This window comes from Passer domesticus, chromosome 29 (assembly GCF_036417665.1).
Source record: "Passer domesticus isolate bPasDom1 chromosome 29, bPasDom1.hap1, whole genome shotgun sequence".
Taxonomy (NCBI): Eukaryota; Metazoa; Chordata; class Aves; order Passeriformes; family Passeridae; genus Passer; species Passer domesticus.
Genome location: NC_087502.1, coordinates 1,699,676 through 1,723,925, shown reverse-complemented (window position 1 = coordinate 1,723,925; position 24,250 = coordinate 1,699,676). Strand labels below are relative to the sequence as shown.

Below are 24,250 nucleotides of genomic sequence, written 5' to 3'. Positions count from 1 at the left end.
CCCCTGACACAGCCTGGGTCATCCCAAAACCAGACAAACGCTCACGTGTCAGCAGAGGGGAGCAAGGAGCACTGGGCTCCTCTCAGGGTATCTCAGCTGGCCTTGCTCCACAACACGCTTCCATTTTCACATGAGGGATTTTCCGTGGGGGACCACCAAAGTTACTAAAGTTACCAAAGTTACCCCAGAAAGTTCATTTGGCCAAGGGGTGGGGAAATTCATGGGCTATTGTCATGAAGCAGGTGTGAGCATATAGGGCAAGTTGCTCCTTGGCAGGCCCTGCTCAAAGCAGTGTACCATGGCTGTAAGCACTCCTGCAAACAATCACTTGTGAGCATCCACCTCAACCAGGCCAGAACTCCAGTCAGGGTCTTCAGGGTCTTGGTCTCTGCTCTTGTGACAGTTGTGAGGCAGATGAGGGAAACCTTGGACGATCTCTTGCAGTCATCTCTTCAGAGTGACGAATGAGCTTTGTCATCTGGTATTGTTCATTTTTTGTGCTGGGGAATGCTTTGCCTGTTCAAGAAACAGGTTTTTCCCACCTCTCTCTGAGGAAATTCTTTTCCAAACCGGTTGTGGGGAGGGGCCATGTGGGTTGGCTTTCTGGGGGGGCCCCTTTTGGAGGTTTCCTCCCAAATTTGCCCTAAACCAGGACATTCCTACATTCCCTATGCCACATTCCCGTTCTCATTGCCCCATTCCCTATCTCATTGCCAGTCCTGGACCCGTTCCCATTCCCTATCCTACATTCCCATTCTCATGACCCCATTCCCGGTCCTGTCCCCAGCTCCTTCTGTCTGGGGGAGTGGCTCTCCAGGGACTGGTCACCCCTGGGCACAGTGCAGCTGATTTTGGGGTGTTGCTACCTGCCCAGCAAGGGCCATGGGGGGTGTTGCTGAAGCTGGCGATCGGCCGGTGCCGGCGGGTGGGACACGGGTTTGGGGATCCCCGGGAGAGGCGGGGATGAAAGGCGGGAGCCCCGGCGTGGGGAGAGGGGCGATAGCAGAGCTGGGGGAGCTCCGGCAGGCTGGAGGGGTGGTGGAGCCGGGAGATGAGTGGGGCCCGGGCCCCGAGCCTGAAAGTATTGTCGGGGAGCGGGGGAAGCGCTGAGTGCCTGGGGTGGGGGGATGCTGGAGAAGGGGACCCTGGGACACCTGGGAGCCGCGTTTGAATGAGGGGAGGATGAGCTCTGGGAGCCCCAAAAGCCCCTCAGCATGCCTGAGTAGGACCCGGGAGAGGGGGAATGCCCAGGACCCACGGGCCCCTCAGCAGCTCTGAGAAGAGGGACCCCCATAACCCCAAAGTAAGGACCCTGGAAATAGGGAACCCCTGGGAGAGATTTTTGACTCCTCCTTGATTTTTGGAGGTATTTCTAGCCACCAGACACCCGGTGACTTCTAGAGATGGACTTGGTTAGCAGGACCTTCAAAGGCAATACACTCACATCTTGTTTTTCTCTCAAATCAGGATTTCCCATTCCCAACAATTTTTTGACTAGAGAAGGCTGCGAGGAAGCGAAAGATCCCTCAGGACACTGAAGCAGGTGAGGAGGAAGTCACTGCCCCTTTCTCCCTCTCTCCTGCTCCATCTCCCAGCCCAGCACAGCCCCCGGCGGCAGGACAACCCTGCTGTCTCAGGGAGATAAAGAACTAGGAAAGACCTCTGGCTCGGAGTCGGCAGCTGCCGGGGAGACCCGCAGAGCACAGCGCCTTTCCCAATTCCAGCCAGAGGATGCACTGACCAATTTCCTGGGAAAAACACATCCACTCTCCTGTGAAACTTTAAAAGTTTAATAAAGGAAGATAGGGGAGAAAGACCACAGAGCAAAGATGTTATGGCCAGAAGCATCTTGGCACTCAGCCCAGAGCACCCCTGCTATTTTGGAAACACCCTTTAGATACCATTTCCAATGCATCAGCTTGTTCCATATTCATAAACAATTATGTTTAGTAAATTTCTCTGAAATCTAGTTTACATATTCCAAGAACTGTTTAGCATGGCTCCTCCTCGGGTCCGCCTTTTTAGAGCATGTAGATTCCTTGGGTGTGATTTTAGTCCATTTTTATCACAACCTTCACTATTGCACCTTGGTCCACACTGTCTTCAGACGGTGAGTGCTGATGGTTGGCATATCCGTAGCAGGTGTGCTCATCCTGTGTTCATTGGGTTTTATCCCATCCAAGCAGGCATTTTACCATAAGCATACTTATATCAGCTATTTCTAAGTTTTAGATAAAAGAAATAAAAACTATATAACGAAGATACTTTAATACCAGACATATGGAATCCATTTTTAATATTGGTGAAAAGCCAATATTATAATATGTATCTCTACCATTCCTCAGCGGTGGCTCCGCAGTTCCCGGGCAGAGCCGCAGCGCCCAGCGCTCCCCACTTCCACCCCACCTGCGCCACCCGCTCGCATCCAGCGAGCCCCGGGAGCGGAATTTTGGCTCGGGGGGAAGGGGACGGCACGGACGGATCTGCACTGGGGGCCCCGAGCCCCCTGCCCATGGCTGGGGGCTGCTGGGGGTTTCTCCCCCTGCCCCAGAGCCGGTGCTGCCGCGGCCGTGGGGCAGAGCGGGTGCGGAAGGCAGGTCCGGGGCGGGAGCGGAGGAGGAGCGGGAGGAAGGGCAGGGAGAGGGGAAGGGGAGGAGCAGGAAGGCGAGCGAGGTGCACGAAGAGGAGCGGCCCGAGGAGGAGCAGCAGTGGCAGGAGCATTGCGGGGCTCCACGGCGAGCCCGCTGAGCCCGCAGCTCGGCTGGCCCCGGCAGCATCGCATTGCCCTGCGTGCCGCGGGTGAGCGCGGAGGGGAAGCTCGCCCCGAGCCGATCGCGGCAGCTCCGGGACGGATTTTTGGGGGACTAAAGGAGGGAGTTTGGAGGGGTTTGGGTCTCGCGGAATCCGGAGTCGCGTCCCAAATATATTTCGGTTTTGCTGGGAGCGGTATTTTTTCTTCCTATGACGAGGGGACATTTTTGGATGTGGCCGGAGTGCAGAGCTGAGCCGTGAATGGCCCGGGGGGATTTTGCGGGGCCCACGTGGCACTCGGCCGGTGCCGGCGGGCGGGCCACGGGTTTGGGGATCCCCGGGAGAGGCGGGGATGAAAGGCGGGAGCCCCGGCGTGGGGAGAGGGGCGATAGCAGAGCTGGGGGAGCTCCGGCAGGCTGGGGGGGCGGTGGAGCCGGGAGATGAGTGGGGCCCGGGCCCCGAGGCTGAAAGTATTGTCGGGGAGCAGGGGAAGCGCTGAGTGCCTGGGGTGGGGGGATGCTGGAGAAGGGGACCCTGGGACACCTGGGAGCCGCGCTCGAATTGATATAAAATTTCAATAGTCAATCCGGATTTTATTTTTTATGTCTTTTATTTTAAAGCAAGCAAGCCATCAGCGCTAGGTGCTCTGGGAGTCACCGCTCCACTCACGGCACACACCACTTACAAGTTCGGTAAAGTATATATACTGTTTTTAAGCCTACAAAACATTTTCCAATGTGTTTGGTTAGTCCAAATCAGCAAATATCAATAAGCTGGGAGCAGCAATTTCATAATCTTTCCAGGTGGTCCTTGGCTTCCTGTCCTTCTTGTGGTCATCTGGAGGGAGGCTTTACACTGGTGTCTGCTACATGATTTTGTCAAGTGCATCAAGCTTTTTATTATACCTAAGCATTTAGTTGCTTTGTTAGCTTTACCACAACATCCTCTCTTTTATTCTAAGCATCAGTCGTCTTGCTACCTCATCTCTTTTACTCTTCTATACTTCATTGATTTTGATGCTTTATTTGTTTATTGGGTCAGAAAATTTCAGAACCTTTCCTTGTGTCTATTTTGGACACAGCAGATAGAAGCATTTGATGATTCCATTGCCAACTGACACGAATCACAAAAGCATTTTTCATAATCCCTCCCCTTTATGTTATTGATTCATGTCTTTGCATCAAATTGAGCTGATACTTTTTGGGTTGCAGTGTTTTTTGGTTCTGCTTTGGCCTTGACTATCATAAGGGAGTGAGTTTTTTCTCCTGTGGTTGTGATTTTAGGGTTTATGAGCATTCCTGAAATCTGCATTCCCTGGATCACTGAATGCATTAGACTAATAAAGCATGGAATCATACATGGTATAAACAATCGGCCTAATGCAGAAGAAAGCAACATGAACCCCAACTTTTTCCACCAGGCTCCTTCAAAGAAATTATTCCTCCAATTGTCAGTTAATATGGAATTCCATTTTTGCACTGGAACATGTGCAACTTGTTTAATTTTGTCTGCCAGATTTGTAATAGCTTCTCCATTATCATCAATCTCTAAATAGCACTCAGATATACTAAATTTTCCACAAAGCCCCCTTCTTCAGCTCATAAATAATCTGGGGCTAGCCTATTCTGATATACTGCTGCTCTGGTCTGGCTTAGTTGTCTAGCTACAAGCTTCAATGCCTCTGATGTTTGATTAAAAGTAATTTCTACACTGGCCTGTAATCTAATAATTTGGTTAAGCATATAAATAGGGGTTCTATAACCCCAGCTAGTGTCCTGAGCCCAGGAGGCAGGATCACAGTAATCTGTGATCCATTGGGAAGTCCATTCTTAATTTTTCCAGGTCTGTTTTCCTCCTATTTCAGTTTGTTTTCTTCTGCGCAGAGTTTCCTAAAGAGATTGTCCCAAATATTCACCTTTGCTCTTTGGTAGCAAAAAGAATACAGGTTGTATAATTGCAATTGTACAGGTACCTCTCTGTCTCTTTGATAATTCATCATATGCCCTTTTACCACATATCCAAATCCATTTGAAACTTTCCAATTTTCAGCCTTCTGCCCCTGATTTTCCCAATATCCCTTAAGATCTTTTGCCTCCTCTAAAGGATTAGCCTGTGTTACACTTTTCCAGCAAACAGTTCCATTGGTACAATTGATGGAGCAATAACCTGTTGGTGGTTTTGGCCACCAGGTTGTAAAAGTGGAGTTGGTGGTATATATCATCTTGCAGGGGGTGTGTCCTACATACGTAGTATAATTGTTTCCTTTCCTAGAAATACAAATTATGCCTACTACTTCATGAGTCAATATTTACCCCTCAGGCTGAATTTCATTAAATCTTTGTGTCGTGTTCCATAATATCAACTGATCAGGTCCAACCCCTTCTCCCCTCCATGGCCATTGCTCGGTCATTTGGGATCCCCACCAACCCAGCATTTAGTCACATTTAGTTCCTTAACTACTTTTTGCATCAGATCAATGAACAGATTATTTCCCTAACATGGGGAGGTCCCAATCACTGAGTATTTTCTTAATATTTCAGACAGGTCACTTCCTGCTCTTGTTCTTCTTGGGTTTGAATTTCCCCTAGACGCTTTGTGATGTTTTTCACTAACTCTTCCTTGAATTTATCTTGTATTCCCCCTTTATTTGAGTATCCCCACGTTCCGCCTTTGGGAAAAGAGAAGAATGGTTCTCCCTGGTGACAAAATTGATAGTTTCCAGGTGCCCATCCTCCCATTCCTGAATCTGTTGCTACCCAGTAACTCTTCTCTCCTGTTGTACAGGTTTCAGGTTGTCCTGGCCCATCACATCCTGCATTAATATGAGTGTGTGCTCGGGCCATGGTCCAGCCATACTTTACATTTTGGTAGCACTTCAAGCAGGGATTGGTTTCCTATTCCCTGGAAGACCCAACAGTACCGGAAGGCCCCACAGTTTTATTGTCCCTCTTCCTCCTTGGCCTCCCGGGGTGCTCCCAGCAGTGAGGGGTACCATCTTCTCAGCAGCAAGGATATTCTTCAGGGGTTCCGTGTGAGCTTTCCTGCATTCCGTGCCGTTTCTTAAATACTTCCCAGTTCTTTGCTTTGGCTGTCTCGGATCCGCAAGGGACTTGATTACGTTTGCAATGCTCAATCTTTTTAATGTTTGCCTCACTTGATAGTCCCCCTCTTAATCCGCATTTCCACAACATCCACCACTCATAAGAATCTAGTTTTAATGTTCTTTCCTCTAGTCTCTTTTTTAAAAAATATATTCAGTTAAAATCTGTTCAGTGTGTTTACACTCTGGACACAACCCACTTGGAGGATCACCCCTGTGACAATGATAACACCACCTCTCCTTCCAATAGTTGCATTCAGTGCTTACAAAGGGATAGCAATTACAGTCCTTTTCAATGCAGGTTATTTTATCTCCTGGCATCTCTTGAGAATATGGCATCCCATATAACATCCTGCATGGGGAGATCCCATGCTCTGAGTTTGGCATTGTTCAAATATTTAACAACGCCAATGGTAAGCACTTAATCCAAGATAGTTTTGTTTCAGTCATTAGTTTTGCTGGCTGATGCTTTATGGTCTGGTTCATTCTTTCGACTCTCCCCAAACTCTGAGGGTGCCAAGGGGTATAATATTCCCAAGAGATCCCTAGAGCTTTCATTACTTTTAACACTTTTGAGGTAAAGTGGGAACCCTGATCTGAGTCAATCACTTTAATCATCCCAAATCATGGAATTATTTCTTCTAAAATAATCTTTGTAACAAAATGTGCTGTTGTTTGTGTCGCAGGGTAGGTCTCTACCCAATGAGTTAATTGGTTTACTATTACTAACAACGACTTATATCTTCCCATTTTCTGTAGTTTGGTAAAATCCTCTTGTATCTTTTCAAAAGGCCTATAGGCAGTTTTTCTCTCTCCCTGTGAGGTCTGTCTAGATGTCTTCTTGTTAATTTTCTGGCAAATAATGCATCCTTGTGTCTTCTGTTTTGCTATATCAAATATTCTTATACACCCAAAAAACTTTAAAAAGTGGTCGCTTAGTGCTCGTGTTCCCCAATGAACTCATGAATGTAACTTGGGAATTATTCTTTTAACATTACTTTTAGATAGCATTTCTCTACCATCTGGTAAAAGCTACTTGTGCCTTTCTAGCTTAGCCCCTAGTTTCTGCATCTCTTGTATTTCCTTTGAGAGATAGCATTTTTTATATTTTGTATCATCCTCACTTTTATTCAAATTATTTAAAAACACAGGTAAGCATACTGCTGCCCTTTGTGCTTCTGCATCAGCCAAATTATTGCCATGAGTCCCATAATCCGTTCCCCTCTGATGTCCTCTGACATGGACAGCAGCTATCACTGATGGACCCCTCAAAGCTTCTGATACTCTTATGGGAACAACTGGATTACTTATTTCTATCCTTATGGGTCCAGTCTTCAGCTTTCCTATTTCCTCTTTATGGTGCCACACTTTTGGATTAATTTTGTCTTCATCTTCTGACATTAAGGTATAAAACTGTACCTGTAGTTCTCCTTGTTTCACTTCTAAATTTATTCCTAGAGCTGTAATTACATTTCTTCCTAGCAAATTATTATCTGCTTCTGGTACCAATAACAAATCATTCAAACAAATCTTATTTTCTGATTCAATTTCAACATTTTCAATTATGGGTACTTTAAATGGTTCCCCTTTTGCTGCCACAACTAGAGCAATTTCTTAAGTAATTTTACCCCCTTTGAGGAGGTGCTGTTGATCTTTCTGCTCCAGTGTCTAATAAAAAGGTAACTTCTTCCCCTTGGGGACCTATTTTTAATTCCATCAAGGGCTCTTTTGATGATCTGGTCCTCAAGATGTACAGCCCCTGACACCCCTATTTGTCCTCTTCACACTTTTTTTTTTTCTCCCATCTTTTTGTTGTTGCTTACAGCTTCGCTTTGTCTTCTCCTTCCTCACTAATAGGAATGATAATCTGCAGGACCATCTCCGGGGTTTCTCATTTGGGGAAGTTTCTTACAATCTCCCCTAGGTCTTTGTCCTTCTGTTCTAAACGCTTTCTTTTCCCCCTTCTGAGTTTCCCTCACAGCTGCTACAAATATCTTGGCTTTTGCCTTTTGTGTTTCTTCACCTCTCCTCACATACACCTTTTGGTCTTCCCACAATAGCTCTTGGAGACCCCAGTCCTGCCAATCCTCTCATTTCTCTAGCCTTTGGTTTTTTTTTTCGTATGTCTCCCCATAATTTTGCCACAAATGGAGTTTTAAGCAATGCTGTTCCTACTGGGGAATCTTGGTTCATTCCTGAATACATTTGCAGGCTCTTTCTGAGCCTCTCAAGCCAATCTGTAGGTGTTTCATCTTTTTCTTGGCACACGCTGAAGGCCTTGTTAATATTTTGCCCTCGAGGTATGGCATTCTGTATCCCTTGTATAATGATATCTCTAAGGTCCCTCACATTTTGTCTGTCCTGCTCGTTCTGATTAGGCCATTTTTGATCCCCACGTGGACCCTGCTGGTGTCTCCTTTCCCAGTCTCTCATTCCTGCTTGCCTAATCATTTCCCTTTCCTTACAGTAGTAAATAGTATTCCTGCTATAGCTTGAAGCTCATCCCAGGTGTAGGTATTTGGCCCTAAAAATTGGTCTAACCTCTCGGAAACCCCTAAAGGGTTTCCAAGCAGCCGCCCCATTTCCTTTTTAAATTCTCTTACATTGCCAGTATGAAGTGGGACTGCTACAGATGCTATTCCCCTATAATTTCTTCCAATAAGTATTTCTCTCAAGGGGAACAGTGTCTTCTTTTGATCCTTCTCCTCCACACTAGAATCATTTTCCTGGCGTTGTTCTCTCCTCTTGCTCCGAGTCCTACTAGATTGTGATGATAGTGGTGGAGTTGTTGAGCTCTGGGGCCTCTCAGGGGAGGAGAGAGTTTCCTGCCCTTGATAGGGAGGGAGCAAATTGTCTAATGGTTCCCAAGGTTTTTCTTTTTCCTTTGCCTTTCTCCTTTTTTTTAGTTCAGGGGTATAATGTTATCACTACAGAGACCCCCCCTCCTCCAAAGTGCCACATAATCACTTTCCTCCTGATCAAAGGGTTCCTTACTATTTACATAAAGATTTAAAGCTTGACACATCCAATCATGTAAGGACCCAGCACTGGCCAATATAAATGATCAGGCCTAATTTCTTCCTTAGTCCACTCTACCATACAATAATGGACCATCTCTTCTTTACTTTTTCCCTTCCTAGAGGGCATTGCATCCCAATGTGCAGTTGTTAACCCCAGGGGGCTGTCCGGGGGTATCTCTGGTTATTCACTCCCTTTCTCGTTTTTAGAGCCTCTCTGGGGGCCCCATAACCTTGAGCCTCTCTTGGGACCCTTTGAGCCTCTCTGGGGGCTCGTTGAACCTCCCTGGGGGCTCCTTGAGCCAGAGGTCTTACTGTTCCCCTGAGCCATCGTGAGCAGTGTCTCACAGCACTTGCTTTGTCCCTTCACTGGCCGAGCCCCTCGCGGTGCCGCTTTTCTTTCCCCGGCTAGCTGATGACAAGAGAGGGAGGGCGGCAGGTTCCCCCTGGAGCTCTGTTGAATCCTGGCTGTCAGTTGTTTCTGCACATTATAAAACAGAGCAGCATGCATGGGTCCCAGGGAAACTTTATTTGATGGTAAACTTCCCCTTTTCCTCTCCCGCGATCAAGAGGCAAACAAAGACTTATATGTGGGGGCAGGTCAGGGGAAGGCACAACTTTCAACAAATCAGGAGAGTTGGGAGTAAAAACCCAGGTGGGAATCACAATAGTGAACCAATAAAATTCCAAGGGAGGAAAAACAGTTTCAGTAAATGGCTAAAGTTTGGAGAAATAGAAACTAGAAACTAGCTGACGAAATAAATGGGAAAAGGCGGAGACAAAAGGAAAACAGCAACAAGGAAAACCACCAAACCACTAATCAAACCATAAACCTACTAATGAAACAAAAAGCATGATACAACATCACGTGGTGATGGGAGCACGGATAGAAGGACTCCTCGATGGCTCCACGATAATATTGCGTCTCACTCACTCACTCACTTTCACTCAGACACTGTCGTGTCCACCCAACCAAACGATACTCACAGCCCGCTGCTCTTGTCTGGATCTTCGTGCACTGGAATTGCAGGTGATTTAAACTGCAGTTCTCAGGGAGCTCAGTTCCTTGCTTGCTTTCTTTACCAGGTTTGTGGTGCCGTTAGCTCCAGAGCTATTGGTTTCTATGGACCACAAAAGTGGGGTGCCCCCTGCAGTAGCCTCAGCCTGAGAGATCCCAGGGCATCAAGTCGGCGTCACCAAATTGATATAAAATCTTAATAGTCAATCTGAATTTTATTTCTATATCTTTTGTTTTAAAGCAAGCAAGCCAGCAGCACTGGGTGGTCGGGGAGTCACTGATCTACTCAAGGCACACACCACTTAAAAGTTCAGTAAAGTATATATACTGTTTCTAAGCCTACAAAGCATTTTCCAATGAGCTCAGTCCAAATCAGCAAATATCAATAAGCTGGGATCTGCAGTTTCATAATCTTTCCAGGTGGTCATTGATTCCTATCCTTCTTGTGGTCATCTGGAGGGAGGTCTTACACTGGTGCCTGCTACATGATTTGGTCAAGTGCATCAAGCTTCTTTTATACATAAGCATTTAGTTGCTTTGTTGCAATATCTCTTAGCTTTACCATAACTTCCTCTCTTTTATTCCAAGCATCAGTCATCTTGCAACCTCATCTCTTTTGCTCTATTATACTTCTTTTATTTTGATGCTTTATTTGGTTATTTGGCCAGAAAGTTCTAAAACCTTTTTTTGTGTCAATTTTGGACACAGCAGATAGAAGCATTTGCTGATTCCATTGCCAATTGACACAAATCACAAAAACATTTGTCACAGAATCAGGGGAGGATGAGCCCTGGGATCTCCAAAAGCCCCTCAGCATGGCTGAGCAGATCCCGGGAGAGGGGGGATGCTCAGAACCCATGCTGGGGTCGGCTGTCAGTTGTCTCTGCCCCAGCACGGGAAAAGGTGGTTCTGGGCAGGCCACGCTTTCGAAGAAGGAGTCTGGACTCTTGCTTTTCGGTCTTCAGTTGAGTTTATTGTTCCTTATCTACAAAGTTTTTCTGTCTGTCCAGCCGAGGTCTGATCAGCAAGACAGCCAAGGGCACTCTCTCCCGCCCACCGGGAGGTTGTCTCTTTTATAGTAGAAACTACGTATAAGATATTTACCTTTAATTTCCAATACTTTTCGCCCTTGTTGGCAAGTTCACTTTCCCTATGAACCAATCCACACATGCCAACATCATCCTGAACATGGATGCCAAGGAGAAGAAAGAAGAAGGACAGGGCATGCCCAAATCCCTCCATCTTGGGACCCCTGACCCCCATGTACAGAATTTCAAACCCCCCTGTGCAACATACAAAACCCCCTGTACAGTGCTCCAAAGTTTTTCCCTTCACCCTGTGATTCCTACTTCTACGCTACTTAAACTTTTGTGGCCTGTAATTCTTCATATAAGGTTGGCAATTTGCTCCATGAATTAAGGTCGAATTTCCAGGTGTCTTTGGCTTCCTGCCAGGGTCTCCGAGCCCCTGCCAGGGCTTTGAGACATCCAGGGCATCCAGAGAGGTATCCTGGATTCTGACAGACCCATGGGCCCCTCAGCAGCTCTGAAAAGAGGGACCCCCATAACCTCAAATAAGGACACTGGAAACAGGGAACCCCTGGGAGAGTGGTTTTGAACTTGCTGATTTTTAGAGGTATTTCTGGCCACCAGACACCCAGTGACTTCTAGAGATGGACTTGGCCAGTGGACCATCAAAGCCAATGCACTCACATCTTGTTTTTCCCCAAATCAGGATTTCCCATTCCCAAACCTTATCTGGATGAAGGAGAAGGCTGCGAGGAAGGAGAAGATGCTGAAGGACGCTGAGGCAGGTGAGGAGGAAGTCAGTGGCCCTTTCCCCCTCTCTCCTGCTCCATCTCCCAGCCCAGCGCAGCCCCCGGCTGCAGGACAACCCTGCTGCCAACGCTGTCCTGCCGGGGATGGATTGGGAGGATCTTCTTCTCCTTCCCTCTGGCACGGAGGCAAATCCCATCCTCTCCTTTTCCTTCTCCTGCAGACAAGGAGCTGAGGATGGAGAGCAGGGAGGACAAATCCCCACGGCAGAACCTCATGGACGAGGCCATTTTGAGCAGCTCCATGGCACAGGAATCCAATGGGGAGGAAAAGCCCCGGAGATCCCTCAGGAGGAGGGGCTCCAAACCCAGCCCAGGATGCTCTGAGGAGGAAAGACCCAGCCTGTGCCAGGAAGGCAGCCAGAGATCTGGCCAGAGCTCTGAGGTGGTGGTCAATAAGCAGCTTGACGATGGCAAGAAGCCCCACCAGTGCTTGGAATGTGGGCAGAGTTTCCTCATGAGATCCCGCCTGGTCCGCCACCAGAGGATCCACACCAGGGAACGGCCCTACGAGTGTGGGGAATGTGGGAAGAGCTTCAGGGTCAGCCACCACCTGGTCATCCACCAGAGGATCCACACCAATGAACGGCCCTATAAATGTGGAGAATGTGGGAAAGGCTTCAGGAAGAGCGGCCACCTGAAACTCCACCAGATGACCCACACTGGGATACGACCCTATGTGTGTGGGGAGTGTGGGAAGGGCTTCCGTGACAGCTCTGGCCTGATCATCCACCAGACAATGCACACTGGGGAATGCCCCTACACGTGCCCAGAATGTGGGAAGAGCTTCATGGGGAACTCCAAGCTGATTATGCACCAGAGGATCCACACTGGGGAGAGGCCCTACGAGTGCGGGGAATGTGGGAAAAGCTTCAGCCAGAGATGCCATCTGATTCTCCACCAGAGGATCCACACAGGGGAGAGGCCCTGTAAGTGCAGGGAATGTGGGAAAAGCTTCAGTGTGCCTTCCACCCTGATCACCCACCAGAGGATCCACACTGGGGAGAGGCCCTACAAGTGTGGGGAATGTGGGAAAAGCTTCAGGCAGAGCTCCACCCTAAATGACCACCAGAGAATTCACACAGGAAAGAGGCCCTACAAATGTGGGGAATGTGGGAAAAGCTTCAGCCAGAGGTCCAGCCTGATTCCCCACCAGAGAATTCACACTGAGAAGCACTATGAGTGTCCTGAGTGTGGGGAGAGGTTTCAGAGCAGATACCGTCTCCTCAAGCATCAGCAGATTCACACAGAATAGAGGCCCTTCCGCTGCCCTGACTGCGGGAGGGACTTTAAGAGAAACTCCACTCTCATCACCCACCATCTGATCCACGCTGGGGAGAGGCCCTAACAGAGTCCCAAGTGTGGGAAGAGCTTCTCCCAGAACTCTACTGTGACCCAGCACCAAGGGAGGCAGCAGTAAGAGAAGCCCTACAAGTGCCCCGTGTGCGGGAAGAGCTTTGAGCGCTGCTCCAACTCCATCCCCCACTGGAGGACCCCCACTGGATGGTCCACAGTGAGACTTGGTGATCCATGGTCCTGGTGATTCCTGTTAGAAAAACACGCGGCTGGTGGTCTGCACATCTTCCTGGCTTCCCCTGGACACTTGGACACAGCCAGAGAAAAATCCACTGGGATGCAAACCGACATCAGAATTTCACAGGGGACCGCACAGTTTTTTACTTTCGACCCCAAAAATACTCACCTTTTACATCCAGTCATTTCTTCGGGTGGCATAAAGGATGGTGTTGGAGGTTTTTTCCAACCTAAATCATTCCACGATTCTAATTCTCCCTGGACCAGAGACATCTTTCATAGCCAAATGGTGATGGACTGGGGCACAAAGCCAGGATTTTGGAGGCAGTGGAGTGGAAATTCCTCTAGAAAAGGTCCTTTCTACCCACCAGGCACATGAATACTCAGCCAGCATGGACACGTAAATCCTTTTATTTTGGCCTTGATTTTCTATCATTTCTGTTCATCCCTTCACCCACCATTGGGGTAAAAATAAAGACATTTAACTAAGACACGGATGGTGACATTGTGGAACATGGTGGGGATCATGGTGGGGCTGGGGACATGGACAAGGACATGGGTGCGGACATGGCTGTGGATGGCGATATTGGGCATGGGGGGGGTGTCACAGGTATAGATGGTGACATGGGGCTATATGGCCGTGGATGAGGACATGGGGGACGTGGCCATGGGTGGTGACAAGTGGCCTAGGGGACAAGTCCCTGGGTTGATGTGTCCATACCATGAGGTGTCCCATGACCAAGGACAGCACATCCCCACCACCACCACGATACTGTCCCCTTCATGCTCCCGTTTATTCCCTGCTCTTTTCCTGCCTGTGACACCTCCCTTGCAGGATGTCCCCATGTCCTGGTGACCCGTGTCCCTCAGCCACTCCCAGTGGCTCCAGCAGCAGCCAGAGCCCATCCTCAGCACGCAGGATCAGCTCGGGCTTGCGGCGCGGGGGTGGCCTCGCCGTGTCCCTCCGCAGCACAAACCGGGACAGTGTCAGTGCCACTGCCACCTTCATCTCAGCCATGGCAAAGCTCTGCCCGATGCAGTTCCTGCCACCACATCCCCACTGTCAGTGTCACCCCGCTGTGAACCCAGCCAGAGACGGGGGTGGCACCTGGGGACACTCCTGTCCCCACTCCACCACATACCTGGGGCCAGCAGAGAAGGGGATGAAGGACGACGGGGACCGTCCCTTGCTGTTCTCTGGGCTGAACCTCAGAGGGTTGAACACCTGGGGTGACACCAGCACAGTCACACCGAGGGGACACAGCTGTCACCATCATGGTGACAAGGACACCTCATAGGGTGGTCCTACCTCAGGCTCAGGCCAGAGGTCTGGGTTGTGGTGGGTCCCGTAGATGCTCATCCGGCAGATGACCCCTGGTGGGATGGGAATGGCCACTTTAGGGACAGCAGATGAGGGTGGCTGGTGACACTGGGGATACCCTGGCCATGCTATACCCTTGGGGATGACACGGCCATCACGCAGGGGAATGTCCTCGGTGCAGCGCCGGGACACAGCAGTGACAGGAGGGTGCAGCTGCAAGCTCTCCTTGATGCACATGGTGGTGAAGGGCAGCTGGGACAGGTCCTCCCTGGGGACAAAGCAGGGGTGGCACTGTGTCCCCGAGCCACGTGACTGGGGGTGGCCCTGGGGACATCTCACCATTCAATGTCCGCAGTGTCCCGGCCAGCCAGGAGCTCCTGGACCTCCTGGCGGCATCGCTCCTGGTGCTCAGGGTGGCCAGCCAGGTTGTAGAAGAGCCATGCCAGGCCACTGGCCGTGGTGTCATGACCTGTGGGGACATTGGGTGAGTGAGGGGACACGGGAGTGGCTCCTCCCCAATGGCGCCTGGGAGCTCGTGCTCACCCTCAAACATGAAGGTGTCAGCCTCAGCCGTGATGTCCTCGTCCGACAGGGTGTGGCCGTTCTCGTCCTGCGGGGGTGAGATGAGCCAGGGGCCACCTGGGGCCACCGGTCTACGGCCAAATCCCATCCATGGCCACCACTCTTCCCCAATGGCCACCACCCTACAGGCACCACCATCCCACTGGCCATCAGCTCTATGGTCAATGCTGCCCATGGCCACCACTGTTCCCCTGTGGCCACCAGTCTATGCCCCAGCCCACCATGGCCACCAGCATCCTCCTGGCCTCCATGGCCAACCCTTCCATGGCACCACCATCCCCTAGACCACCATCCCCCCATGGCCACCACCCTGTGGTCACCATCATCTCCCCATGACCACAACCACCCTCTTGAGCACTTCCATTTCTCCATGGCCACCATCATCCCCCATCCCCTCATGGCCACCAAAGGACGAGGGTTGTGGGACAACCAGAGGCTGGACATGGTGACACCGTTGGGTGACCTTGGGGAACCTCAAGGACAGGTTGGTGGCCACTGTGGGGTGGCATTTGGTCTAGCAGTGGTGACACCTCTGGGACCTGTGGACTTGGGTTGGTGGCCACTGCCTGGGCACTGCCAGGTCTCTGTGCCAGGTGTGGTGACACCCATGGGTCGTCCTGGGGACCCGTCTGGTGTCCCATGTCCTACCTGAGGCACTGAGGAGTGGCTGGAGGGTGCTGGGGTGGAAGAGGCACAGGACAGGCAGCCAGGGAAGTCCCCCCCAGAGGCAGCCATGACGGTACTGGGCCACCAAGGTGTCCACCTGCTGTAGGGCTTCCTCCGTGCTCTGGCCTTGGGGACAACAGGACATGTGTGTCACTGGGGATACAGATAGGCTTGGGGACATGTGTATCCTCAGGATACTGCCAGCCTTGGGGACATGTGTGACTGTCCCCACTGTCCCCTTGCAGGTGCCACCATCCTGTCCTCACCATCCCAAGTGCCACCACCCCATTCCTTCGGTCCCCTCATAGGTGCCACCACCCAGTTGTTCCTTTGCAGGTGCCCCCACCCCTGTCCCCGCTGTCCCCGCAGATGCCACCCTCTGTCCCCTCACCATGCTGGTGTGTCCCAGCAACCAGTTGTGCCAGGGTAGGATGGGGAACTTGTTCAGCTGGCGACAAGTGGCCCGGAATCGGGTGACAGCCACCAGCGCATCCCAGAGCCACCACAGCAGCAGGGCCACCACAAAGGTGCCCAGGGCCACCGCGCCCAGGGAACCTAGTGCCATGGCCACCGCCATGGAACCGCTCCTGGGGACAGGCTGGGGACAGGGCAAGGGGCGGGCATGGGCGGTGTCACCGCGGAGTCACGTGGCGCCGCACTGGGTGTCACTGGATCCGCCTTTTGTCGTAACGCGCGTTCTGGTGGCAGCGTCCTCTGACACGTCCTGATGGCTTCTTGTGCTGACATGTCCTGGTGGCAGCGTCCCCACATGTGTATCCTGGTGGCATCGTGTTCCCCCCTTGGTGTGTCCCTGTCTCCCTGTGTGCGTCTATGTCCCCTCCATGTGTCCCTGTCCCCATCTCCCGCGTGTGATCCTACTCCCTTCCCTGTGTCCCTGTCCCTCTCTGTATGTCCCCTGGCCCCCGCCCCTGGTGGGACCAAAGTCCCCGAGGTCCTGGGGCTGTGTCCTGTGGGATATTCACGTGTCCCACAGCATGTCCCCGTGTCCCATAGGATGTTCCCGTGGCTGTTCCTTGCACTGAGCTTCTGCGCCTGTGCCAGCACAGAGAGGGACACTCCATGACACCCCACAGCACCCCACAGCACTTTGACCTCTGGTTTTGTCTTTTCTCCTTGGTTTGGTGGGCACCTCTGGCACAATCCTCTGGTACAAGTGGAGGTTGTGATGGTTCATTAACTGATCTCAGAGTGCAAAAACAACACAGAGGGGATTTCAGTATTGATCAAAAGAAATGCATCTTTTATTGACTGTCCACAGCAAATGCCCTAGAAGGGTTAGAAAAGAGATAAAATATAAAGACAGAGAGAGACAGAGAGAGAGAGAGAAAGAGAGAGAGAGAAAGAGAGGGTATAGCTACCAAACATAGAGACAAAATCCTCATGATCCAGGTCGATGGAAATTCACCTTGTGACGTCAGGGAGAATCTCAACATCCTGGTTAACTCAGGTATTGTATTTGTGTTTCCCCCAGACAGGGAAGGAATGATGAATCTGACTCCATGTTCTCAGAAGGCTAAGTGATTATTTTGTGATACTATATTATATTAAAAGAATGCTATACTAAACTATACTAAAGAATACAGAGAGGATACTTACAGAAGGCTAAAAAGACAATAATGAAACTAGTGACTCCCTCCAGAGTCTGACACAGCTTGGCCCTGATTGGCCAATAAGTCAAAACAATCAGAGCAAAAACCCATGAAACAATCACCTGTTGGTAAACAATCTCCAACCACATTCCACATGAGCAAAACAGAGGAGAAGCAAATCAGATAATCATTGCTTTCATTCTTCTCTGAGGCTTTTCAGCTTCCCTGGAGAAAAATCCTGGGCAAAGGGATTTTTCAGAAAATGTGAATGTGACACTCAGGGGTCTGTTATAGTCCTTTGCCAAGGGGAGGAACAGGTAATTCTCTTGAAATTGCTGAGGGGGAACAGGTACAATGAAGAGCAAGTCTGTTGAAACCACCAAGGGGGAACAAATCATGCTCTCAGCAGTGAGTGAGAGTCATTGTTTTCTTGACCCAACGACCACACCTGGCACATCTTGCTTCAGTTTGGTCAGCCCCTCCCCATTATAGAATCATAGGGGTCTCAGTCACAGCCCTTGGGAGGGGGGGCTGCAATCTCTGTCTGTCATTGTGGTAGAGAAGCAGATGAAGGGTTTTCAATAGGGAACCACCAAAGTTACCCCTGAAAGTTCATTTGGCCAAGAGGTGGGGAAATTCATGGGCTATTGCCAAGAAGCAGGTGCAAGCATATAGGGCGAGTCGCTCCTTTGCCAGCCCCCTGCTAGAAGCAGTCACTCCAAACACAGCTGTGCACAATCACTTGGGCAGCATCCACCTCAGCCAGGCCAGAACTCCAGTCAGGGTCCTCAGGGTCCCAGTCTCTGTCCTTGCGACAGTCGTGAGGAAAGTGAGGGAAAGTTCAGACCATCTCTTACAAGGTCCCACGGCCCCAAAGGGGCCTCTGGATTATCCAAGACCCCAGAGTGTCGCAGGGCCCCTGTGATCCCATCAGTCCCTGCAGTGTCACCATGTTCCCATGAGTCCCTCTAGTGTCACAAAGTCCCCATGAATCCCTGCAGTGTCACAATGTTCCCAGGAGGCCCTGCAGTGTCACAGAGGAGCAGCACTGGAGTGGGCACAGCACCAGGGGAGGTTTGGCAGCGTTCCACTCTCTGTGAGACCACAGCAGTGGAAGCCACAATGTTCCCCTCTCTCTGACACTACAGGTGTGGCAGTACCATCTCCCCCTCTTTGTGAGACCACAGCAGTGGCAATTCCAACATTCCCTTCTTTGACACCACAAGGGTGGCAGCTCCAAAATTCCACTCTTTATGACCCCACAGCAATGGATGCCCCAGTGTTCCCTTCTCTGTCACACCAGAGCAGTAGCAGTGCCAGCATTCCACTCTCTGTGACACCACAGTGGTGGCAATCCTGACCTTCCCCTCTCTGTGACACCACAGCAGTTACAGCCCCAGCGTTCCCCTCTCTGTGACAACACAGCTGTGGCACCCCTAGTTCCCCTGCCTGTGACACCAGAGGTGGCACCCCCAGTGCTCCCCTTTGTCTGACACCAACACAGTGGCAAACCAAACATTTTCCTCTCTATGAGAAGACAGTAGTGGCAGCCCCAAGGTTCCAATCTCTCTGACACTGCAGCAGTGGCAGTCCCAGTGTTCCACTGTGTGACACCACAGCAGTCACAACCCCAACTTTCCCCTTTTTGTGACACTGCAGCTGTGGAAGGCCCAAGTCCCTGTCTCTGTGGAACTGCCGCAGTGGCAGCCCCAGTGTCTCTCCCTCTCTGACACCACAGTGGTGGCAGCCCCAAAGTTCCCCTCTCTGTGACACTGCAGGGGTGGCCATCCAAAGTTCTACTCTCTATGACAGCACCACAAGTGGCAGTTCCAACATTCCCCTCTCTGTGACACCTCAACATCTGCAGCCCCAGTGTTCCCCTGTCAGTGACATGACAGCAGTGGCAATACCAATGTCCCCTTGTCTATGACACCAAAGAGGTTGTAACCCCAACGTTCCCCTCTCTGTGACATCACAGTAGTGGAACCCTCAGCGTTTTCCTCTCTGTGACAGCATTGCATTGGCAGCCCCAACACCCCCCTCTGTATGACACTGCAGGGGTGGCAGCCCCAAATGTTCCCCTGTTTGTGACACCACAGGAGTGGCACCCCCAGCATTCTCCTATGACAGCATTGCAGCGGCAGGCACAACATTCCACTCTGTATGGCATCACAGGGGGGGCACCCAAATGTTCCCCTGTTTGTGACAGCACAACGGTGGCAACCCCAGTGTTCCCTTCTATGACACCACAGCAGCAGCCGCCCCAACTTTCTCCTCTCTGTGACACCACAGGGGTGGCAGTCCTATTGTCCTGGTCTCTGTGACACCACAGTGGTTTGTGCCCAAACGTTCCCCTCTCTGTGACACTGCAGCTGTTGCAGCAGCACTGGAACAGAAGCAGCAGCCATGAAACAGCAGAGGAGCAGGGGAGGAGCAGAGATGGAGCTCTGGAACAGTGGGAGATGAGCAGTGCTGGAGCAGTGCTGGACAAGCAGAGGAACTGTGCTGGAACATCCTGAGAGCAGCACTGGAGCAGCTTCTGAGCAGCAGTGGAGTAACCATGGAAAAGGTGGAACAGTGGTGGAACAGGAACCACAGACATGAACAGTGGTGGCACACTGGTGGCACATTGGTTACACATAGGTGGCACATTGCTGGCACGTTGCTGGCACATTGGTTACATATATGTGGCACACTGGTGGTGCACTGGTGGCACATTGGTGGCACATTGGTGGTATATTTGTGGCACAGGCCCCACAGCCGTGGAGCGGCACAGGAGATGCCGACGCTGCGGGACACAGAGCGGCTCCGAGCGCTTTGTCCTGCAGGGACTGGCTCTGCACACCAGAGCGATCCCATCAGGCTGATCCAGATCGGGGACAGAAGAAGGAATTGCTGCTGGGCTCTGGAAGGCAGGGATGGAGAACATTGAATGGTGACCTGGGAGTTTGATCCTGCTCATTGTGGCCACTTTTGGGGTGCCAAGGCAGTTCCAGTCCATTTGAAGTCATGAACTCAGGAGATACTCAGAATAAAAGCAATCAAACTGCCTTCTTTACTGCAGGGAAACACAGCTTGGGAGAAGTTTCATGATTTCTGATTTAGGAACCCAACTGGGTCAATTACTTGCCTGTGGTTTGTTCTAGTCCTGAAACTATTCCCAAAGTGCTCTGATTTGGTGTTAAAAACGAGCAATGTGCCTCATCACCTGGATATTGCACACGGAGTACAGAGCTATTTGTGGTCATTACGATCCAGAAAACAAATGGATTTCTGTTCCTGATTTCACTCTTCCTTCCTCTCTCTCTGGGATGAGGCCTCCAAGACTCCCTGCAGGTCTGCTTTCCAGAATCTGCTCCTCTGGAGTCGGGATGGGACAAATGAGCGTTGGGAAGAGGGAGGAAAATGGACCATTCAAACTGCAAACTCTGTTGGTGTAGCCTCTGCATTTCCAATATTGAGAAACTGTCATGTTTTCAACTCTCTGAAAAAATCCCACATTTCTCACTTCTGCCCTGGCAGAAAACCTTCCTTTGGACCTATTTAGCATCTGACACTTGGAAACACCTCAGTGCAGATGCTTTTTGGTTGGTTTTGCTAACAGATGACAAGAAAATCAGCACAAGGGGAGGGATGAGGGAGAGGGCAGAAACAATTCCTTTCTTTTCTCTTCCAGGTGCAATGTCTCCTGTGCAGGTTGTGCTGCAGCCAGAGACTTCCCAGGCCAAGGGCTGAGGGAAGCGCTTCAGCTGAGGCAGCTGAGACATCTCCTCCCTGCTTTGCAGCCCTGGGGCTGACAGGGGACACAGCTGCCCCCCCATGCACCCCACACAGCCCCTGGAATGGGGGATTCTTCCTGCCTCTGCCAGATGCTCCTTCTCCATCCCTGGCCTGGCTGCTCCTGCTCTGAGCTCCCTGCCAGGGTCATTGCTGGGGCTGAGGAGCAGGAGGGAGGAGCTCAGCACCAACCTGGGAGGTGCCAGCGGGGTCAGAGATGTGTGGAGGTGACAGTGACAGGGTGACGGGATGTGCAGATGGACACAGGGACAAGAGAACACCTCTGGGGGAAACCTCTTCAAAATTTGGGGGATTTTTGTTTGTAAAATACATGTAGATATGGATACACAGGCCCAGAGTGTGACTTTGCTGAAAGGGTTTATTGATTATTGAGGGGAAATGGCCCAGGGCTCCCAGGGGATCAGAGGGTTCCTCCAGGGATGATCATCTCCTCATGCCACCAGACGGGACTGGGACACCGGTGTCCCCACAGCTTCCAATCCTAAAAGAAAAACCCCAGAACGTGACTCTGGAGCACACTGGGCCATGGATGGGCTTTGTCCCCCTCCCTGTCCCTGCAGGCACGGCTCACCTAGGCATCCAGAGAGGCAGCCAGGCGCTTCACACGCAGATCCAGCAGCTTTCCAGGCAGAGGGGGCTGGGGACAAAGGCAGCGTTAGAGACACACTGGGGGCACTGGGCTGGACTGGGAGGCAGGGGAGAGCAGGAGGGCCTTGGGGAAGGGGCTGCAGGAGCAATGGGGTGCAGGAGCTGCTGCGCTCCTGCCCAGAAGCACTGGGCTCCTGGCCAAGAGGCACAGCTGGGGCAGGGGCTGCGTCCTGGCTCATCCAGGGGGTCCTGGGGTGACAGGGACGGGAATGCAGCAGGGGCCCTGGGCAAAGGCTTCCCTGGCGAGGAGCCGTGGGGCAGGCTGCTGTCTGGGCTGTCAGTAGGGGTGCACTGGGCTGTGCTGGGACAGACTGGGATGGGCTGGGCTGTGGTGGCCATGCAAGGGGAGGGTCTGACACTGGCAGAACTCGTGGTACCCACCAGAGGCGTCTCCAGGTCCACGACGTTGTCTAAATCCAACTGCAGAGAGAGCAGGAGACCTGGCTGGTCACTGGGATGTCCCCAGTGCCAGCGAGGGATGGGGGGACTGAACTGCCACCCAATTCCCTGAGGGGATGCCCTCCAATGCCAGCAGCCCACTCACCTCCCGGAGATCATCTTGGGTTCCTTCCAGGAGTGCCTGGAAAGGAGAACAAAGGCTTGGTCTGGACTGGCCCTTGTGGGGCTGTGGGGGGACACGGGTGCAGGGAGCAGGGCCCAGGCAGAGGGATGGGAATTCAGGGCCTCCAAGGAGATCTGCTGGAGGTGGGGGAGACCCAAAGACACTGATCTGGGGTCAACTGAGGGCCCATGAGACAGGGCTGGGGGCGTGGAAGGAGCAGGGTGTGAGGTACAGGGGAGGAGAAAGGAATTGCAGTGTAGGGACAGGGGAGTGCAGGGCAGGGGCTTGGTGGGGACAGAAGAATGAGGATGGGTAGGGACAAAAGCAACAGGACTGAGAGATGGTGTGGGAGTGGGGAGTGAGCCAGGGAATTGTACAGGGGGACCCTCCTGCATTGGAGAGGAAGAAATGCAAAGGACTGAGGGGAAACATGGAAGGAAAGGCCTCAGGAATGGTCAGGGGCCCAGAGGAAGGTCCAAAAGTGTGGGTTGGGAGGCCAGAAAGGGCAGGATGTGGGGACAGCGTTTGGCTGCTGCCTCACCTTGGCCTGTGCCGGGGGCACAGCAGGATGGAGAAGAGCAGGGCCACGCTGAGCACAGCCACTTTCATCTTCCTCTCGCTATGGGCAGCGCTGCCTGAGGCTGCAGCAGGTGAGGAGCACCTTTATCCCTGCTGGGACTCCTCCCTGCACCCTCCCTGCCAGCCCGCAGGCCAAAGCCCAGCTTGACACAGCCACAAGCCCTGGCCACAAGCCCAGCCCTGGCACAGAGTCCACCCCACCTGTGGCACGGATCCAGCCCCCTTGCCCGGCATCCCTCCAGCTTCCTGCACAGGGCAGCTGCCCCTGGAAGGGCCCAGGCACCTGGGGGGCCAAGGGGGGCAGGCAGGGAGCCAAAGGCATCTTTGGACCCTGTGGGGACAACCCCCAGTCCAACACAATCCATCCTCCAACACCCCCACTGCCAGATCCCCCATCTCCTGCTGCCCCTCTCCTCCCAGAGCTTTCCCTGTGGGACAGCCCAGAGCTGAGCCCAGCCCCAAACCCAACATGTGGGACAACAAGGGGAACAAGGGACATGTGATCAGGGGGTGATTGGCATCTCCAGTCACTGCAGACACTGGGAGCACTGGGCAATGCTGATCACCTGCACACAAGGCTCAGGGTTGGGGAATGGCTCAGGCGTGGCAATTCCCACATCCACACAACCCGATATCCCATTCCCTGCAGATGCCAATCCCATGCAGTCTCCATGCCCAGAGCACTGTCCAGAGGGGAATATGCCCTGCCCTGACCCTCATCCTGTCACACCTGCAGCCACTGAGCCCTCCCAGAGCACCTGGGGCATGGCCCTGGCTCTGGGCCCAGGCCAGCACTGGCCCTGAGCAGGATGTGCCCATCCCAGGGACATGGGGAAGGGGGCACCTGTCCCCAGGCAGCCACTCACAGCAAATTGGGGTAACAGAGGTGCCCTGTGAGGAGCAGGGGTGTTGGTCCCTTATCAGCATCTCTGACAAGCCCTGTTTACCCAGGCCCTGAAGCACCAGGAAGACATTCAGACATCTTGGGCTTCCAGGAAGGAAAATCCATGCTGAAGTGATTCCCGAGAGCTGTCCTTGGCAGTGACTCCTGTTTGACATTCCAGGCCATTAGTGAAGGGTTGTGCACCTCTCTTTCCCCAGGGTCAGTGTGGATCCATCCCAGACGTGTTGTAGCCCAGCTATGAAAACATTTCAGGCCACTGCCTTAACTGTTTGCTCTGGAACTTGCCCAAGGAGCTGCAGGGTCCAGGAAGATTTTCCTGTGGAGTGT

At 51.9% G+C, this 24,250-nt stretch overlaps 3 protein-coding genes across 3 annotated transcripts in view; 2 read left to right on the top strand and 1 right to left on the bottom strand.

The window, feature by feature from the left end:
* The first annotated feature begins 2,669 nt into the window (after positions 1 to 2,669).
* Positions 2,670 to 24,250, top strand: part of LOC135287382 (zinc finger protein 664-like) — a 257,242-nt gene continuing 235,661 nt past the window's right edge. Inside the window, exon 1 of the mRNA XM_064400738.1 lies at positions 2,670 to 2,799. The gene's annotated coding sequence lies outside the window, so the exon portion shown is untranslated. The remainder of the gene's footprint in view (positions 2,800 to 24,250) is intronic.
* LOC135287392 (zinc finger protein 239-like) lies at positions 2,680 to 13,712 on the top strand. The gene is made up of 4 exons (XM_064400747.1): positions 2,680 to 2,799; positions 3,372 to 3,443; positions 11,621 to 11,699; positions 11,885 to 13,712. Exons 3-4 carry the CDS (start codon positions 11,648 to 11,650, stop codon positions 12,973 to 12,975), a joined length of 1,143 nt encoding a protein of 380 aa, XP_064256817.1. The 5' UTR covers positions 2,680 to 2,799; positions 3,372 to 3,443; positions 11,621 to 11,647; the 3' UTR covers positions 12,976 to 13,712.
* LOC135287265 (cytochrome P450 4F3-like) lies at positions 14,047 to 16,399 on the bottom strand. The gene is made up of 7 exons (XM_064400618.1): positions 16,214 to 16,399; positions 15,118 to 15,184; positions 14,914 to 15,043; positions 14,709 to 14,842; positions 14,563 to 14,627; positions 14,396 to 14,478; positions 14,047 to 14,296 (listed from the first exon to the last, which is right to left on the bottom strand). Exons 1-7 carry the CDS (start codon positions 16,397 to 16,399, stop codon positions 14,047 to 14,049), a joined length of 915 nt encoding a protein of 304 aa, XP_064256688.1.